At 41.0% G+C, this 20,278-nt stretch overlaps 1 protein-coding gene across 1 annotated transcript in view; it reads right to left on the reverse strand.

Annotated features, from left to right (window-relative positions):
* Positions 1-250: 250 nt before the first annotated feature.
* Positions 251-20,278, reverse strand: part of bckdhb (branched chain keto acid dehydrogenase E1 subunit beta) — a 42,778-nt gene continuing 22,750 nt past the window's right edge. Inside the window, exons 9-11 of the mRNA XM_070835237.1 lie at positions 10,828-10,914; positions 2,556-2,707; positions 251-734 (exon numbers count right to left, since the gene is read on the reverse strand). Of these exons, the coding sequence (XP_070691338.1) occupies positions 2,567-2,707; positions 10,828-10,914 (228 nt within the window). The 3' untranslated portion in view covers positions 251-734; positions 2,556-2,566. The remainder of the gene's footprint in view (positions 735-2,555; positions 2,708-10,827; positions 10,915-20,278) is intronic.

A 20,278-nucleotide genomic window follows, 5' to 3' on the forward strand; every position in this document is an offset into this window, starting at 1 on the left:
TGAAAAATGTTAGTTCTTCTGGTTTGCCTGCAGGATGTGCGGCTGGCTGAAAATCAAAATCTAATGCAAAAAATTTGTTCAACAAGTTGTAAAATATGTCCAGACATCATCAAAAGATTTATCAAATTTGCAGCCTCTGCCAGTCTGGTTTATATTTCTCTCAATCCCATCGCCAGTGGCAACCCCTTTGGACAAGGAACTCTTTTTGTGGCAAAATAACACTATAAAATCCCAACAAATTTGAAGCAGCACAGATCATGTTTTCACCAACACTAATTACTTTATTTTCCTTAAAAACCACAGGTCCATTATATTAGTACAATAAGGGCCAGTCCATGTCAAACTAAATAAAGATCGGAGCAGAGCTGAACACATTCAATCAAAAGGTGACAAACACAGAGAGGCAGACAGTCACAACTTCAACCAAGTAATCTCCACAGTATCCAACTCTTATTTTAGAGGAAATGGAATTATGTGCATTATGCTGGTGCAACCGTTTCACCATATAGTGTAGATCAAGTTATTCTCGCATTGCACTAGAATAAGGTTCCTTGATCCAGAGGTGCTGTAACAGTCTTTTAGCTGGAGGACAGAGAGGGACATAGAGCCCATCTGGATGCTGTGTGCTGATTGGATGGTCAACAAAGTGTCTTTTCCTGGCTGTTCTCAGCTGATTGGATGAATGAAGAGGAAAAGGAGAATGTGTGGAGTTCGGGGCTACCAGAAGTTTGGCCCTGAAAGAAGAGACAGGTTCAATAAGTTAAAAGGGAGTAACTTGGCGATCCACAGTGAATGGCAGATGAGGAGGAAAAGCAGAGCTGGATGGAGATAGTGAGCAGTGAAGATGAGAAGTGACGTGTTGGACTCAATCAAAGATTTTATTAATAGTGCCTTCCACCTTATTCATTAAGGCCAACGTTTTAATGGCTATAACTCAAGATGACACAGACAATTAAAAATGGATTACGAGACAGTCTGGCAGGCTGACTGTTCCATCTCAGAGGATTATCCAACACTTCTGGAACCAATAAAAGACAATAACATGCCTAAAGAGTGAGATAGCTGTATGTGGTTACACAACTAAATGGGCATATCCTTGACATGTCGGCCCTGTTAACACTTGGCACTAAAATCAGTCTTGGGTGGTCTGATTACAAGTCGGCGGCACAAAATACAGGTGTGAATGCACCCAAAACAGATGCTTCAGAATCCTCTGAACACTCGAGTTTCACATGGAGAGGCTCATGTGTTATCGAAGTATGTCTAGATAAGAGTAAACACTCACATTGCTGAGCCCACTGAAGGCCTTGTAGGGTTCAGCAATAGGCCAAAAGTAGTGACTTTTGTCACTAAGGAGGACTGACTTACAGTTGCAGACACCAATTTTGATCATTGATTATTGTGCTGATTATTTTCTTAGTTAATCTAATTTGATTTATTGAAAGTCAAAAGTCTCCTTAACCAAATGTTTACTATCTTAGATGACGAAGAAAACCTAAATGTTTGCCGATTCATTTTCTCTGTATCGTTTAAGCACTTTATCAGCAGATTGTTGCAGCTCTAAATCCTTGACTTGACACATTCCCCCTCAACACTCAGTAACGCCTGAGAAAGATATGTAGGCAACATTTATTATAGCATGCGTCTAGATAGCAAGCTAGCAAAGCTAAGCTTATGAAGCAATGCAGAACTAAGATGGAAAGGTATGTTAGATAGGTAGGTTTAAATAGCCCTGTTAAAATAATACAATATTAATGTGTGTAGCTGAGATGAACTTAAGTGAAAGGGATCAACATTGTTCCTGTACTGAACAGAGACATTTTGTTAAACTACCATTTGTTTTTTGCTGCCCTCATTTTTTGCTTAATCTTATAATTGCATTTAATTTTTCCCATCTTGCACAAATCCTCGAATGGTGTACTTAAGCCCTTATTCCTTGACAACATGTTGCATGTCTCTTAGAAACTTAAGCATTATTATATTACCACTACAGATGGTTAAAACATAAAGCAAAGTAACTCGTTCAAGGTAGCAACAGCATGAGCCAAATTTGTAGAATCTGTAGTATGCATATGTTTTAAAGCACACACATCGCCTCTGTGTGGCTTTAAACTATATACAAATGGCTACTGCAATTTTCTTTAGCTATGTGGCCGAGTGAAAATGTGCACTTTCTTCCATTTAGTCACATACTTCCACTTTCAATCCCACTTAGTCACTAGAGCTGCATTTCAGATATACATGAAACTATGTGACTATAGGACCCTGGAATTTACATTAGCCTGTGATGTCTGGATATGAATAGACTGTATGTCTAGTGGAGGATTACATCAAACAGTGTGTAGGGGGAAAAAACAAAATGCAATTATATTGTCTCTCTAGTGATCTCCGTTTGTTACTGATGGCAGGTCATAGTTTTCATGTCTTCATAAATGCATTACTGGAATAAATAATACAGATTATAGGGCAATTGTCGACAGGCCTTAATATACATTAAGTGTTGGAAAATTGCATAATGGCTCTTCGTGAATTTCAAGCCGTCAGATCTTTCCTACCTGACAGAGGTTCAGTAGTTGATCATCCTCTTGATTGCTTCAAAGCACTTCCACTTGTCTGGGATGTAGAAGGGTTCAAAGATATGAGGGAAGGGAGTGTCATAACCACAGACCCTGCTGATGGGAGCCTCCAGGTTAAGGAAGCACTCCTCCTGCAGGAAAAAAAACAAAAAAAAAACATAGATGAGGACAAATACTCATTACAGGATGAATGCTGTCAGAGCTCAATCATCATTCTTTCAGGCACAAAAGCCAAGCCAACATGTGGAGACTGCAATAGCTTTGGTTGTTAAGTGTTTGATACTTTGGTTAATCTACTAACACAAAGAAAGCTGCTACATGTCATAGTTAACTATGTAAAGTATGTTGAGTCAATACATGGGTCTAGTTTAGCCATTCTCAATGCTTGGGCACATCCCCATTTTTCAACACTATCAAGTGGGCATTTATATCCTCCTAAAAAATAAGGATATACTCGTTACTCTTGAATTAATCTAATAACTTGACAGCTTAATATAATTTTTATTACTACATCTGATTTGTATGCTACATGCCAAAATGGTTCACTGTGGCTCCTCAGAGCAGGCCAGTGCTCAGGAAATTTGGCCAGAGTGCAAAACAAGCCACGACTCGTGTCTCTATATTGGCTTTTGACCTCTTCCCATGGAGAAAAAGCAGAATTAAGTTGGCCAAAACACTCCAAATGGGACAAACCCCCTGATGAGTTAAATGAACACACTTGGATGCGCGCACGCAGATTTGCAGAAACAGACCTGAAGTACCCTCTGTCAGTTTAATCTGACCTGCAAACAACTCAAGGAATACAAAAGCATACTAGTTGACTCCGAGGAAGTTGCACAGCACCCTCTTTGTGTATTGCCTGTTTGTGCATGCACAGTCTGTCTGTGAAATACTGTGAATGCACAGAACAAATTTTTGACCTGTGTCTTTTGACATTGACAGCATCAACATATATCATCCCATCCCACATTAGTAACCCATCACTTGGCTGCTGTGGAGCAGTTTGATTATTGGCAAGGCAGGACTTGTATGTTTCACACTTTGTTTTTCACTTCTTATAAAAACATCTGGCAGAGTACAGGGTGAATGTCAAACTTGATGAGGAGCCTTTTGTGCTTTGGTACTTTTACAGCCTGTAAAAATCCGACACAACAAGAGAGAGACTGCAGCAGAGGCTAGCGCTCTTTGTGCCAGAGGAGTTGACATGTTACAGTGAGAGCTTCCCCGCCTGGACGAAAGGTCTTGGGTTGAATGACTGAGTTCAAAGAATTGCCAAATGGGACGACAAACACAGAATGAACAGGTGTGGATGCAAGAAGCGATTAATACAGCAGGAACGAGACTACGAGGAAACAGCCATGCGAGCTGCATGCTGTGAGGCTGTACTAAGGCACAGTGGTCCTAATGGTAATGTCAGTACGCCAACATGCGCACAACATAGACTGTATGAAAGGAAAGGACGGAACTTTGGGAAGCAATGCTGTGTAACATGTGCGATGATTAGGGTGAATGGTACAACTTGGCAAGTCTTTCTGTACTGTGATCTCCCTTTGTTTGGCTACGATATTTGTATCCGACATAATAAATATTTTTATCAGTGGACTTTTCCAGTGACAATTAATGGGTTTGTCAGACCCGTCTTGGGTCTCTCTCATCTTGGACATGCACTGGGTTGGGTCCGTACTCTTTCAGGAAAAAAAAATGGTTGTTTCATATAAACGCACTTATAAAGCACACTTGTTCTCAGGTACAATTGGACTTTGGCACAAGTTTATCGGCTGCATTAAGGTTTGGGTCGGACACAAGTCTGTACACAATTTTTGTGACAATCCATCATGTTGATGTTGATATTTCATTAGAAACGGAAAAGGTTGACTTTCTGGTGGTGCTAGATGAAAAGTTACAGAATGAACAAAGCTATTAGGATACATCATATGTGCCCCATGAATATCTGTACCAAATAATCAAGGGAACCCAGATATTTCAGTCTTAACTTCAGTGGTGAACTGATCAACCGACATTGCCATCCCCAGAGCCACGTCATTAGCAGGCTAAATTATCAGGCATATATTAGAGTGACAAGGTGGGATGGCTGTACAGGCGATGTTACAGCTCAGGCCGTCACATTGTCATTACTGAAGTTGATGGAATCATGCAAACAAACGGATATGAAGGACACTTGAGGGGAAAGGTGATAGTGATATATGAAGTAACAAGTCAATATTGAGTTACAATCAACTCATCCAGTCCATCATTCAAATCAACATTTTGAGACAAAGTCAGTGAAGTGAAGCCAGCCCAGTAGTCATGCCGTCTCTCCTTTTTGGGCAAACTAGCATGAAACCCAAAACCAGGGGATCTCTCTACCGTATCTGCTGAGCAAGTCTCTCTGCTGCAGGCACTGCTATCTGCACGACAGCTGGAATCGTGCACCCTTGGACTTGCAGTCTGCTCCACCCGGTTAATTGACTGTGATTAGCTTTAATGAATGTACACGGAATGGAGACAACTAGTTCAACAAACCCTCCTTTCCTCTTCTCTCCTCTGCTCTTCCTTGTGGACTTCAGAACAATCTGAGACTGATTCTCTCCAACAGGCTGTGGCAGATCCTGATAGTAGCCACTTTACTCCTGGTGACGTGAAAGCCAAATCTGGGCTTTTCCAAATTTTTTCTCCTTAGTTTGTTTGAGTACATTGCTTTCATGTGCTGACAAATGTCCTTAGCCTTAGGGTCCGTGCAGAGCATTCAAAGTCAGTTGTGTATTAAAAAAAGTGTATGTAAGAAGAGGAAAAAAAGACTGTGGTTTGAGAGTGTGAAAACCTCATTCTTTGAAAATGCAAGGCTTTAATTGAAGAGTAGTGCTACAATACAGCATGCAACAGGCGTGTTCAGTGTTTTTATTCACATAGGCTCCAGCAGGCTACGCCGTGCTTTGGATCATGATCTTCAGACGTTAACATTAATTAAAAGACTGATTCTGTATGAGCTCACAAAAACAGCTCAGCCTTATTTTAAGGATCATTTAAACATCATTAATACATGCCATAACTGGCATCCAAGAGTATAAAGGCAACTGGTGTTTTCTTTGTTTCCAGCAGATGAGGCTGAACTTTGCCAAAGTAAAAAATGTCAAATGCGAACATGAGTGGACTTGAATAGACTGGGCCTGGAGCAAAGCTGGATATGGATGTCATCCTCTTTGAATTGACAGGTATATAGAGGGCCCACACATCACTACAGTCATTTTTCTTTCCTGGTCTAGATCAACACACAATCACAGCATTTCTATAAATTTACTTGTGTGCACGCTTGACTGAAAAGATTGACCTTTTTATAAAATTCATTTGACATGATATGCAGTGAGCAGTTCTACAGGAGTATGAAAAGGAAAAAAAAAACATCTTCCCATCAATGACCCCAAAAAATACCAACACCACAAGGTACCGTGATTTCTTTTCATCTCGGTGTATTGATAAGAGTTCCAATATGATTACAATCTAAAGATCTATTCTCTGCCCAACTACAGACAACCAGTCAGACACTAGTAGGGAGTTAGCTCTTTTGTCTGGATCACATCTGTAATCTCCTCTAAATACATTTGCTGGAAGTAGGAGAAAAGTACTGTAGTCTGACTGCCGGCCACCACAACTGGATGGAGAATGGCCACACAACTCAGATTTCATTCAAATCAGTGTTTATCTTTTGGGAAGTGAAAAATATACTTAAATGTCAGAATAAAAATATGTCATCATGGCAGTGCCAAGACGCTCGCATACTGCAGTGGCGCAGGATTTAAAAATACCTCCTAGTGGGGGCTTAGAGTTGCAGTAACATTATTGTGTCTTCTGTCACACAAAATCAGTTTGTCAGAAACACCCAAAGATTGGGGGGTTCAGTCAGACAGTAGTAGGAAAGTGCCAATATCGCTTGCTATATCAGCCAAGAAAGACAAAGTAGGGCCTCCAGCTTGAAGTCAAGCTGGACTGAGAAATTTCATTCAAATATAAAAACATTATTTCTCTTTTATACATTATACTAACTGTTCCATGTGAACTGTTATAGCAAGATTCAGGTTATTCCACCACCCACAATGTTTTTCTTACCCAGCCTTTATTAGTGACCTTTAGGTGTTCATGTTGGTCATTATTTGAGAATTTATAGTACATTTACACAAAAACATGCCATGCCGTACTCACTACCATGTTGCTTTGACTGGTTAAAGCTTGTTAACAGAAAAACAAGGGTTTCTATTCTCTACTTTTCTTTTGTTTCACAGAAAAGTAAATGGGTGCATCTAACTAAAACACATTCACATGTATTAACAGTGAGGTTAATATGAATGAAATAAACATTTGCATTTCTTTATTTTAGAAATTCAGTATGTCAAAAGACATACTGTGAAACTAACATTGAAATGAGTGAAAATTTGACATTGAACTCAACAAACAGAATGCCATCGTCCGCCATTAATGATTTTGTTTGAGAAGTTGCGAAATGCACAACACCCCTGTAGTTATAAAAAGGTAAGAAATGGCTAATGAGTGAACCAGGCTTTGGGCTAGTGAATAACTGACGGTCAGAAGCAGCCGATCACTATTACATAATCTCCATAACCCCCTTAGCTAACATAGTAGTACCTGTATCCAATTCTCCAGTCTTTCAAATGAGGCCTCTTGTATAAACACTGTCCTTTGAAGGCAGTTTAGTGTATCCCCTTATGGAGAGAGGCATGGGGAGGGCCTGCCATGACTTTTACAGTTGGGCAAAATGCCGCAGGCATTGGACCTACTCTGTTCTCATTCAGACAACCCTGACAGGGAACTAGTAGTCTGATTCTGATTCAGAAGGCATTTATGGCAGAAAACATCCAAGCCTTCATCTTCGCTAACAACAGTGGGGCCAGATTAAAGTTGAAAATCTATAAACTATGTCCCAGAACAGTAATGCAACTCAATGGGAAATGCTGGGTTGGATGTTGAACTGCTGGTTTACGATACACACAAATAATGGAAAGCGCCAGTGGAACTGGAACCAGGCAATTCAAGGGCTCCCATCGATAACTCTGAGAGCTCCTGAGTGATAATGTGATAGTAATTGATGCTGGGTAAAATATGGCTGTGTAGAGGATAAACTGTATTTCATAACAATTTTAGTTGCAAAACTACTGTATTTAATACCAGGAATACACCAATACTGATACTCATGTTGGATACTGGCTCAACTAGGTGGATCAGGATTGTATCAATGGGGCTGATACATGCGCTGATCTATTCAATTGAGCTTGTGTTTACATCAAATGTTTACATCTATGAGTACATCCTATGTCATTAGTCAGTAGCATAGACTGTATAAAAAAAGTGGACATAGCTTACGGGTCTGAAAAGTCTTTTATACAGTCTATGGTCAGTAGTGCTGCGGTTGACTGACTTAGGAGTTAGGAAGACAATGTTTAAGTCAAGTCTGATGTTGCCTTGCACATAAAAGACTGATCCCAGTCTCTTCCACACAGCAACATATACAGCTTATTAAATAAACACAGGGATAACATCAGTACTTGGTATTGGCTAATATACAAAGCTGAGATCTGTGAATGTCAATTTACTGTTGTATTGTACATTTGGCATGTTTCCTGCACTTTTTTCTAATTGTTCTAAACAGCCAAGAGTTCTTGAATTGCACCGTGGTCACATTTATACAGCAATTCATTATTTCTTTGACAACCAATGGAAATATTATTACTATTGTTTCAAAAACCAAATGATCGGCCAGAGAGTGTACTTTTCGCGAACTGATTGCACTACAGTTAAGTCTGTTTGGAGAGTTAAGGGAAGGAGGATGATTCACCATTTCTCTCGGAGTATCCCTGAGGTCCATGAAAGCTTTGTCTTTAGCCACATCTCATTCTGCCCAACTCCATCCTATCCAGTCATCAGCCAAACACTCAGGAAAGGGCCAGCCAATGACACAGTATTAAATCATAGGGACTGAGGCCAAAGCATGATAAAGGAAACTTGCCAAGCCCTTCCAAACTCCCCTCTGTTCTTTACACAAAGGAAATCATATCCATAAATGGGTCTCTATGGAAGAGCATGAGGTGGATAGGTAGTATTCGAAGCCACCCTCTCCAGAACTTAGTCAAAAGCACACGTAGCGCCTTGACTCTACAGGCTGCCAGCAACATGGAGGTGTGGTAAAAGTTAGGACCTTTACATCCACACAGCCCATGGAGTTATTGTAGTTGATGAGGACGTTCCTTAAAAACCATGTGAGGAAATCCTGATCATGAGAAACTAATGATTCTAATGTTCTACCAAAAATGTGCAGCCCTACAGCGCAGCCTTCACCACATCCCAGTTATTTCATGTTGAGTCACTGAGGTTGTGACCTCATTCTGCTATCTGGAAAGAGTTAAAACAACGTTCCACCCAAAATCACTACCAACCACTTAACCCCTGCAGATGTGAAAGATTTTTCTTAAATGCTCGATTTAACCCAGTTGTTTGCAGGCGCATTCGCAGTGGTGGCTGTAGTCAGCTTGGATTCACAGTGGTCATTATGGATTCCAATGGTGACCCAGTTTCATGGTGAAGGAAAAACAATCAAAACATCCACAAAATCCTCTCAAATCTCTCATGCAGCAGAATCCACTTCACTTCCTCCATCCATATGCATGCCATGTACCAAGCATTTGAATTGTGGCCAAAATTTGACGTGAGTTCTCACTCACTCGAGCGGAATGGCTTATTGGCTATTACATTAGTGGGCCTTCATTACCTTTCATTTCATTTCATTTCAAGCCAAAATAAGCATATCACTTTTTCTTTGAATAAGAAATATCTATAACGTAATGAGGGGTTTAAAAGAGTGATCTGTAGATCAAAGTGCATCATTTTATAAACACACTATCAGCAATTCTAGGGTTTTGTTTCCAGAGCGTGTATCCAAATTGCCTGAGGCCAAGTGAAAAACACAGATCAATGCAATAAGTGAACACACCAACAACTTACGTCACCCGTACACAATGTGAAAACATGGAAACATGGAAATGAGGGTATGACTCACTGGCCATTTAAGCTCTCACTGACCGGGGAAGAGAGCACCATCTGACTGACAGTAAATGAGGAGAGGATCGATTGGTTTACCTGCTTTAGCTTTGTGTTCATCCATACTAATAAGAAAATGGCTCCAGGTAACGCATGCATTGTCGTGCATACAATTAGCCTGATGAATTTTGAGGAGGCAGGTATAAAGGGGGAGAACTGTCATTGTTGAGACACAAATTGCTCATAGAGAGCACAGTGCTATTCACTGTTAAGAGTTTCACAGAGAGAAAACACCCCACATACTGAAGATAATTATCTCACCACGCAAAAATAGATGTAATTAGGATGATGAGAAGGGGAAGACTTTTCATTTAGTCATGCATCGCACTTAGCTCAGAATTTGTCATCAGCGGTCTCTGGCATGTCTTGGTCACAGTGTCCAGGCCGTCTGTACTGCCAGCAACAAGCAATATTTCATAAACCGTATATGGGTAGCAAGACCCACTGTATTAACAACCTCAGATGAGAAACAACTAAGTAGACAACATTTAAAAATGGAGCTGCTCCTCTATAGAATTTGATCGCTCTCGTGAGATCAATTCATCATTTGAACCACTGGTTTTGTGGTTTAGTTTTCACTCCTTTCTGTTTATAACCTTTTAGCAAAGTCTCTTTTGATTAACATAAGATACATGTTGATACATGCGGAATTCTGAGCCTTAGCATTGAGGTTTTATTGAGCCTATGTTCATTTACATTTTGGAAGCTAGCTATGAGTACTTCCTCTTTGCTCTGCAGCCAAAGACATATAAACAACTACCACTGGATTACTTTGATGCTGAGGAAAACTTAAAAATGTGAAATTTCTTGAGCAGCTTCTGGAATGAAAGGAATTCTTTTTTTCTATGTGTACCTGTCCCTTTCATCTCATGTAGTATCCTTGCCTCACACATCTCCCTCTGTGTCTCCCTTCAACTCTCCCATGCCACCATGGGGAGACATCCCTCATTTTCAAAACATCTGCTTTGGGGCATTCAGTGAAAGGCTATTTTAGCTTTATTACAAAGTGGGGCTTTTATTGACAAAACCATTGCAACCAATTAAGACCAATACCTTTGAAGACCACCTCCTACCCCCTGGGCACTACAGATCCCATTAAAGCTCATCAAATACAGTTTGTTCTCATTCACAGACAGCACACACTTACCTGTACTGTAGAGCTGATTTCAGCGGCAAAGCCTCCGGTTATTGGTGCTTCATGACTGATGAGCAATCGTCCAGTTTTCACCACTGACTGAAAAACACATAAAAGACACATACTGATGATTACAGAAGGTTGAGAGTTCTCCTTCATACAGTTCAGCTTGCCCTATTTTTATGTTGCAGATAATGCCAACCGAATCATTTAGCTGCACTGCTGGTTTGAAACCATGAACATTTCAAAGAGGTTTACAGCTGAATTCATCCAGGTAGTGTCATAACTACAGACAGGCTAATGGAAAAGGCATACAAGGTTTTAGCAACAAGCAGAAAGCTTTCACCATGTGCTCCAAGAGAGTCATCACTGCTTGCTCTTACATATTCACTTGAAGGCACAAAGCTGTGTGTGAGTTTGTATACATTATGGATGAACACACACACTCACGTTGTGTGAGATAAACTAAAGAGGTGAAAGCTTAACTATCAGAGGTGCCATGCTGAGGCAGTATGTGGGCTGGGAGACGGGTGTTACCAAGTGAGAGCTATACACATGCTGCCTGCTGTGGTATGCTATATCTGTTTCCTACCCTCAGGATGCATGTGTGTCTGGCTGTGTGTGTGTGTGTGTGTGTGTGTGTGTGTGCGTGCATGTATAAAATGGATATCACACAACAGTATGAGCTGGAGGGCTGATTTAGGCTGGTACACAGGGCCAACGGGACAATCATGGACATTAGAGGTCTCGGACTCCCAGGCATTTGCATTTGGGTTTTCTGTAACCTGACATTACTGCAGAAAGATGCCTCTGCTCCACCCGTTATCTACCACAGCATAAAACCAATACTATACTATAATCTCATCCACTTGCCACTCGTCCAGACCAAAGCTATGTCTGTTCTCTGCAACTTCAGCAAACCTTTCCTCTGCCCAGCTGCTGTATTTCTATTTGTTCCCAGCAATCAATTGGGTAAACACCTGAAAATCAAGAATTTGAAACTTTTATTAGGATTTAAAATAAATGCAGTCCAATGGCTGAGTGGAATCCCAGCGTGTTGATTTTCCACAGAAATTCCGATACTACACAATATGTTCTTCATTTAAACACAGGGGTAAACATCAGATATTACTCCCTTTCCTCAAAGCCACAAACCAACAGTCACCATAACTAAATAATCCACTGAAAATAAGCACTGTGAGTCCATATGGCACTGTAAATTGAGCCTGACATTCCTCCCCACCAACAGGACCGCATAGTATCAAACACAAGGGCATTCTGGGGCTTCATGCTGATGCTAAACAAGTGAATGTTTACATTGCTGAGGTCCTGGGTTTGGCTGTGAAGCACTAAATAACTGTGGCAAACTGTACCACTAGCACACGCAGGTATTGGGGGGTAAATGAGTCAGCACTGTGTCAATCCAGGACACCAACACTAGATGTGATGCCAATATGCCTCTTTTCTGGAGGACCTTAACTTGCACACTGGAGGACCTTAACTTGTATGCTGAGCTATTTAGAAGCCAAGTACTTTTTATTTAACATTAGTGTAGAAAGGCTAAATCAATGCTCATGCACACAGGCAAAACATTCAGCAGTCTCTGACCAGTTGAGGCGAACGGGTTCAGTGTGCAAAAATCACTGATTATATGACACTATCTTCAGGAATGTGGAAGTTAATAACAACACTGGAGGACAATAACAACAGTTGGCAATCTGCACAGTGAGGAGGAATCAAGCGAGGGGTCGAGAGTAGGGCGATGTCTTGATGTGACATGTTGCTGTTAGGTTTGCCTTAGCACGATGACTCATACAGGTGTAGTGCTGCCCAATCTTCTACCTCGCCCTGATGCTGAACCCATTCCTCATCTTGCACACACAAACATAACTTCCAATTTACACCGCAACACCAGCATCGCCCTGATATCCCTGTTGCTGTCATCTCCCTGAGGGGAAACCCATCGTAGTACTCGCTGCATGCGGAGTGCATTCTTCAGATGCTTTCGACACAAAAGGAGCCTGCCACTGTTTTTACAATATCGTGGGATAGAATTTCAGACTCTGGGGCCTAGGGAAAACTCGTGACCCAGTTAATAGACTTGTCCCACAACCACCCACTGCTGCGTAAACACAAGTGACAGTCACTGGCAAAGTGTCCATTAGCTGGTATGAACTAATTCAGCAGGCTATTCTTGAAGCAGAGCTGCATGCCAGTGCATAATATGTTCAATAAATGGCAGAATGCGGTAATGTCTGGGACAAGTGGCACCGGGTGCATGAGTACAGTAGGTAATGCAGTTCATATGATATATTTCAAATCAAGAAAAAAAAAAAAAACACACACACAGTGTTACATTAAAACAATGACATTTTCTCACTGTACCGACTGACTGGCACATTGCCGACACTTGAGACATGCAGCTAGCGGGAAATGAAAAAAAAACCACAAGCTGGTTTACATTCATCTCTTCATATATTTCTTTCTCCACTTCAATGGATTTTCTGTATTCACAGTCTATACAAAAGGGCAAATGCAATGGCAACCCACTCATAGCTGGCCTTACTCCACAACTGTCCAACTCATTCACCTCTCTGCCTGAGTTAAAGGACAAAAAGACACACTCACACAGTCATTTTTACATCATGACAGGAGTCTGTGACAGCACTCTAACTTCTACATAGTAATTGTGGCTATGGCCTTTAACCCAGCTGCTTCCGGTTGCTGAATGGGTTTTCAGGAGACAGAACCGTTCAGTCTCATCGTGCGGTTTGACCCTTTTCTCAAAAAGTCATCCAGTCTTCTTATTTGCCCATGACAGCCACCTTTCATGTTGGTAAAATTGGGACTCAAGACAGTGGCAGAGGCATTACTTTTAAAACAGTGGTGAAGCCACAGGAAGTAAATCGGACACTGAAAGAAGATGATCAGTTAGATGCATCCAAGGGGAGAAATTATATGCCTTGAGTGAGGACAGAACAGTTAAAAATGTCATGAATCTTCCAATACAATCTTTGGAAGATGTGCTGGCAGGTGGATCTCCTTCTTATGGTTTTACACCATAGACTTGGGCCTGATGAGTTTATTACTGAGTGGCTCGTGTTCTGTGAATCAAAGAGCATCCTCTTTTTGCCAAAATAAGAGCACTGAGAACAACTTGTTTAAAGTCAATAGCAGACTATGTACCAATATTAAGGTGCATAATGACAGAGAAAAGGGTAGACAATCTAAAAAGAGACACCAGTGGCAAATACCAGACAAGCTGAGTTAAGGGTAAAGGCTGGGACTGAGTTTGAGGCTGAACAAATCCTGAATATGTGTTCAGTTGGAAATAGACCCTGTCCTGCTAGTGAGGCACAGCCCGTTCAAAGACTAACCAAGTCAAAGAGAAGGTTTACTGTAAAACGGATGTGGGGTAATTAGTGACAACAAATGGATATGCATGAAATTTGAATTTGTGCTGGGTAACTGATGAAGGTATCAAAGACGGCACATGAGAAAGTGGTGGAGGTGCTGTTTTGAGCATCTGATTTGTGTTGTTACAATGTAACAATGTAACTATATTTTCATTCCTTTTTTACATTTCGAGTTTCTGTCTGATTTATTTGCTGTACTGCTGTAATATTCTTGGAGTAAGTCGAGTATCAATTTTGAATGTTTCCTGACAGACTAATTTATAGCCTGACTTCATTGCTGTCTTTTCTCAGAAGCTAGACGAACTTATCATTAATTTATTACTAAAAGTTTCCCTGACAATAATTACATGACAAAACAAGGATACACACCCACAACCCTGCCTGGTTTAAGTGCCAGCGGGGACAATGTCACCAGTTTCATTTCAATGGCGTGTGAGCACTTACCAAAGCAAGCCTGAGCAGATAAATGTAGATATATGCCTAAAACTGCCCCCCAAAATATATGAAAGAGATCAAAACTATTAAGAAATTACAATAATGGGGCCATACAAGCAGATGGCTGGCATTCACATTAGACCGTGGCCTTTTCCTATTTGGTGGAATATTTGAGGTTAGTTACTGTTCTGTATTTATCAAGTCAGCATCTCCCTTCTGTAAGCTGCAGCCTTCATACATCCTCCTCCCTGCCCCAGCCTGGGCTCTGAGTCAAAACAAGGGCTCCTGGTTGGTGGCGGCTGGTGGTAGTTGGGCTGGGCGACAGCTCTGGTGGCTGCAGCTTTACTACTCATTGTGCTGCAGGGCTGTCATTAGATGCCGGAGTCGTTTCGTTGGCTGCAAGGGAAATGTAATGTTTACTGCCATTCCCATACACACCCAAACCTAATGAGCAGCATGGAGCTTGTCCTGCGTTCGCTCCGTCCTCACTGCTTCAATCTGGCTCTTCTTCCAACAGGCTCCTTCTTTCCTGACTCCACCGTTCCTCCATGCTGTGGTTAGTCTCATCCTCGTCACCCATTTTTCACTTTACTCCTCCCTCTCTCCATCCCTCAAACCCTCCATTTACCCTACTCTGCTTTCATCAAGCTTATGCTCTCAGTCCCAGTGCTCCCCACTATGCAGCCTCACCACTAAGAGGCTGGTGGCCAGTGACCTGGCATGGCCTCAGAGGCTAGGGTCAGAGCTGTCACTCTCCCATGGCATATATACTCACACAAATGTCGGCTGATGGGAGGCCCCACAATAGCGTGTGCACGCACACCCTACAGCCACACATGCATGTGTATATAGTGTGTGCAAATGTGGGAATGCCGGCATGTGCAGACACAAAAGACTTTTGATACATTGCTTATTCAGGATTGTCATTTTCAGTTACCACAAGTCACTTTTGCGGGTTACCTCCTTCTGCTGATACCATTGTGGTATTTCGGCAATTAACTGTCACTTTAGTCAAAAGGAGCCACTTGCATATAAAGAAAAAAGTAATCTAGAGAAGCAGTGGCATATTCATACAGTATAGTTATCACAAAGCACTAACTCTAAAAGGACAGTGTACAGACTATGGGGATTAGAAGCGAATAAAAACGGTCCGTACTTGGGGCTAAACTGAGCTGTGGTTTGACTGGTGCAGAATCACATAATGTGCTCCCAAATTTTCAAAACACATGCAAGTCTTTCCAGAAGAAGTGGCCAACACTTATTTGTTGGCTCTGTATTTTTACGCCGCTAAATTGGTCGAGGATAATTTAAAAATAGCTGTGATGACAAAAACAAAATCCGTTGTGCCTGTACTGTATGCACACACACACACTCTCATATACACAAGCTAGACTGTAAGTGACTGCCCGTCTTCCCACATAGTATGCCTCCTTTTCCCTCAGGCCGTCCATCAAAATGTGACAGGAAGAGAAAGTTTAGTTCTATGCCGCCACCGAGGAGTCGTCCTTGCCGCTGGATCCGCTGGCTTTGCTCCTTTCCGCCGACCCTGTAATTGCGCGGCCACCGCAGGGTCCTAACTCATGCGCCACCATGTGATCTCTGTGACAAATGAGAGTCGGGACGAGGCTTGACTACTTGTTGGGGCCTTTAAAGTGGAACTCTGCGATTAGCGGAGAGGGGTGAGTGCTGGGCAAACCGGAGGCCCTGTTAAATCACAGTGCTGAGAGGGAAGCAGGGCGGGAGGAAACGCAAACACTCGCTCTTTCCGTGCCATACGATCACTCACTCTCTCTCACGACAGAGAGAGGGAAAGTGAGAACCAGTGAGAAAAAGGGAGAGTGTGAGAGAGCGCAAGCATGAAAGAGCAGAGGAGAAAGTGTAGAACAGCCTCGGCGCGGGCAGAGGGCCAAGCCATCCTCCAGAGGAGCCAGGATGCCAGAGGAGACCTCAGACAGAAATAACTCCAAACATCCCATAAAGACCCATTAAAACACATTCATCTCAACTGTTCCCTGACACACACACACACACACACACACACACAATCTACCTTACTGCCCTGAAACCACACTCTACCACCGACTGTGCATCAGTGTGAACAAACACACGCGACTACTATTTTACACACTCCAGCTTGATGACAGCTCTGTGTGAGCATCCCACACACTGCCGCATGTACGAGCAGACAGAAAGCTCATAAAAATCAATCAATGACTTTTAAAGGCTCTATAAAAACTGTGTATAACATAACAAAAGGGTGATTTCTGTGGATGTAACATCCCAGCTATTTCCTTTAAGGAGGATTTTTACTCAGCAGGATAACCTGTATAAAGTGTAATTAAACAGAATTTGAAGTAAAGAGACTGGAATTTTTGATTTAGGATGGAAACCATGTTAAACACATAAAAGTAAGTCATTGTGAAGGAGCCACCCTAGTCTATAACAACATTTCTGGTTCGTCCATGCAACGGTTTGATTGAGAGGTACACCACAGGGGGTGGACAATATAACATGAACATACCTATGCAGTGTTTCCCACAAGAATGTGTGAGGCTGTGGGTGGGCCTAAGACCCTCTACAGGGATTATGCTCTTGTACACAATTTTGTGCTCTAGTAAATGATTTAACCATAAACAAATTGGTTGCATAGATTTAAATGGTGACAGGCAAAAAAGTCAAAGCCAGAATGCATGATAAACAAGACAGGGTTTAACGCAGTTTCCAAATGATCAAAACACAGAAGTGTGTAGAGCATACATACTGGATGAGGAGGGCCCATTTTCATTTTCCTGTTCAAGTTTGAGTCAAGGTGAGCTATGTACACTGTTTATTGGCGTGAAAAGTCCATACTTCATGCATTTCAGAAAGGAAGCCATTTCATTGTACAAACATGAAACTTTAACTTTTGATACAATTTGAATTTTAAATTTTGAGTTAGTTTGTTTTCAGAATTGTCACGAACTCAAACATGTCAGTCGCAGTAAGATAAAATGGAGCAGTGTGCTTTTACAGCACTAAGCTTCAGACTTCAAGTCATTTGAAGGTACAAATGTGGGACTTTAACTTTGAAATTTCCTAAACTAACACAGTAAAATTGCTTAATTTGAGTAAATGTTTAGCCAGTTATTCTTAATTGTATCAGCCACTGTCAAATTTTTTCTCATTAAACCAGCAATCAAAGACTAAAGGCCTTCACTAGCAAAGATACCATGTTTTATGCTTCTTGCGAATACAATTGTACCACTACTATTGCAAAAATTACAGTGCTGAGCTTTGTCATTTGTTAATTTGTCTGTACTAGATGTGAAACGATTAGTAAACCAACTAATCAGTCAACTGAAAGAAAATTCTTTGGCAACTATTTCGATAATCAATTATGTGAGTTATCTTTCAAGCTAAAATGAAAAACGTACTTTACGGGCATTTCTACAGTTTTCTTACATTTTATTGAGCAAACAATAAACCAAGAAGATAATCAACTAATTAATCACTAATGAAAATTGTCGATTGTAGCTAAATCTTTATAGTTCTTTATACGACCTGCATATTCTATGCTGTTGTACATTTTCAATTAAATATCAAACTGTGGATGGCTATGTTCTTGCAACTTTTCCTTTTTGTGTTTAACACAGACTTCACCCATTTTAAATGACTGTTGATATGATCTTTTAATAATTATTGCTTTTTTTTTTTTTAATTGTTGCTCTTATCTTCAAACTTGTGGTGTATATTTAGGGGTTTTATCGTAACTTGTTCCTCCTACTATCCCACGTCCTTAATATGCTTTCCTTGATTCCACAGATGAATGTACTTTGAGAGCTACAGATGAATTGCCCCTTGGGGATTAATAAAGTTGTCTGAATCTGAACACTTTGCTTAAGTGGAATAATGTTTGTATTTGGCAAAACTGTGGGAGAATTCACACTGGTGTAGAAATTCAGTATTGACAAGCCTACTTCATATCATATAACTCTCACCCCATAAACTGTATTGATTCTACAGCATTTGCATTTGGAAAGACAAGTGCAACAATTCCACTGTGCCTCATAAACACAAGAGAAGTTATTGGTGGACAACATTAGAACACCTAATACATTCCTGATATGAATATTCATCACATTACAATGTAGGAGTCAAACCTTCTTAAAACCCAGGAGGAAAAAAAGTAAACGTAGCCTGCCCACATAATCCTAACAGTGCGGGATAATGAAAAAATCTATTTCCATTGGTTGAAGTGTAATGGAAATAAATATAAATGCTGCCTTTATGGTGGTAGTAGCATCACACGACAACACAATAAAATTAAACCACCTTAGAAGTTGCCATAAGATACAATCCAACATGAGAAATCTGAAGAAGAAAACTAACACAAAGCCCCCTGCTGCAGCACATCACAAACCCTCCGCAACAGGAAATTTATTTAATGCACCCCAGTACCCGTGACATTCCTACAGGAGCACGGAGGCGACTGCATCTGGCTCCCATCAAAAAAGAAGAAAAAAAAAAATTCAAATCAAAAAGTCAAAAATCTTTTGGCACGTTGACCTCTACACAACAGAGCGGGTTAGTCGCTGTTTGTAAAAGAGACAGTGATTTTTTATTTTATTTTAATTTTATTATATCAACTGCTCCTGGTGGTGTATTCCATGTTTAGGTGGATGGATAGGCTGCTTTTTTTTTTTATAAAAAGAAATGTTAGTCTTAGTACATGATCTCTGTATTTTGTCCATTTCAACATTCCCTCGAAAAAGATTGATGGAATTTTTTTATTTTTTTTTATTACTGTCTGGTTTTGTTTCAGTTCATGATTTATAGCTGACTTTTAAAAGGAGCTGGAGAATTTCTGAGTAACTGGTGGTGTGTGTTGTATCTGAGTGGACCTCTTGGAAGTCTCTGTGCCCCTGTGACTCCAGACACTCTGCCTTTTCCACTAAATCCTGCTATCAGCCTACAGGCTGACCTCGATGATCTCAATCTGCCCACACCTCTGGCCAAGGCTCCTTAACTAAACCGTCCTCTCCAGTGGAAAACTGACAATCTGGCCCAAAAAAGCAACAAGCGGTCCAATCTAGAGTGCCTTTTACTTTCAGAGGCTCGTTTCATAACAAAAATTATCACTGTCATCATCATCATCATCATCATTATCATATGGTGCCAAAATGGTGTTTAACCAACAATCATCGCATGGGAGGAATGGATCAAAAAAAAAAGTGTGATTTTCCTTCATCATTTGGATTTTGGGGCCCGTTTTTATCGGCCTCTGGTAATTAATCTCAGCTGTTTGGTCTGTATATGAGACTGAAATGAGTGACACAGTGATCGGTGGTAATCACCGGCTAGTCTGTCTGTTTCAAATACAACAGAACAAACATGGATAATATTCACAATGTATCTATCAGAACTGTGAGCCTATATGATTTTTCTATGCGTCAAAGTGTGGACTTGGCCACATTTTTCTAGTGAGTGACACTGGGAAGAATTTGAGAAATCTCCAGTGCCTAGCGGTGGAATGTGCGCGCTAACTACTGCCAGGAGGAAGACTGGAAAAGAAGTCAGAGGCTAACACTCAAGTGGGGGGTGAGGAGAGAAAATTACACACTTTTGGTCAACCT

Source organism: Pempheris klunzingeri, chromosome 8 (genome assembly GCF_042242105.1).
Source record: "Pempheris klunzingeri isolate RE-2024b chromosome 8, fPemKlu1.hap1, whole genome shotgun sequence".
Lineage (NCBI taxonomy): Eukaryota > Metazoa > Chordata > Actinopteri > Acropomatiformes > Pempheridae > Pempheris > Pempheris klunzingeri.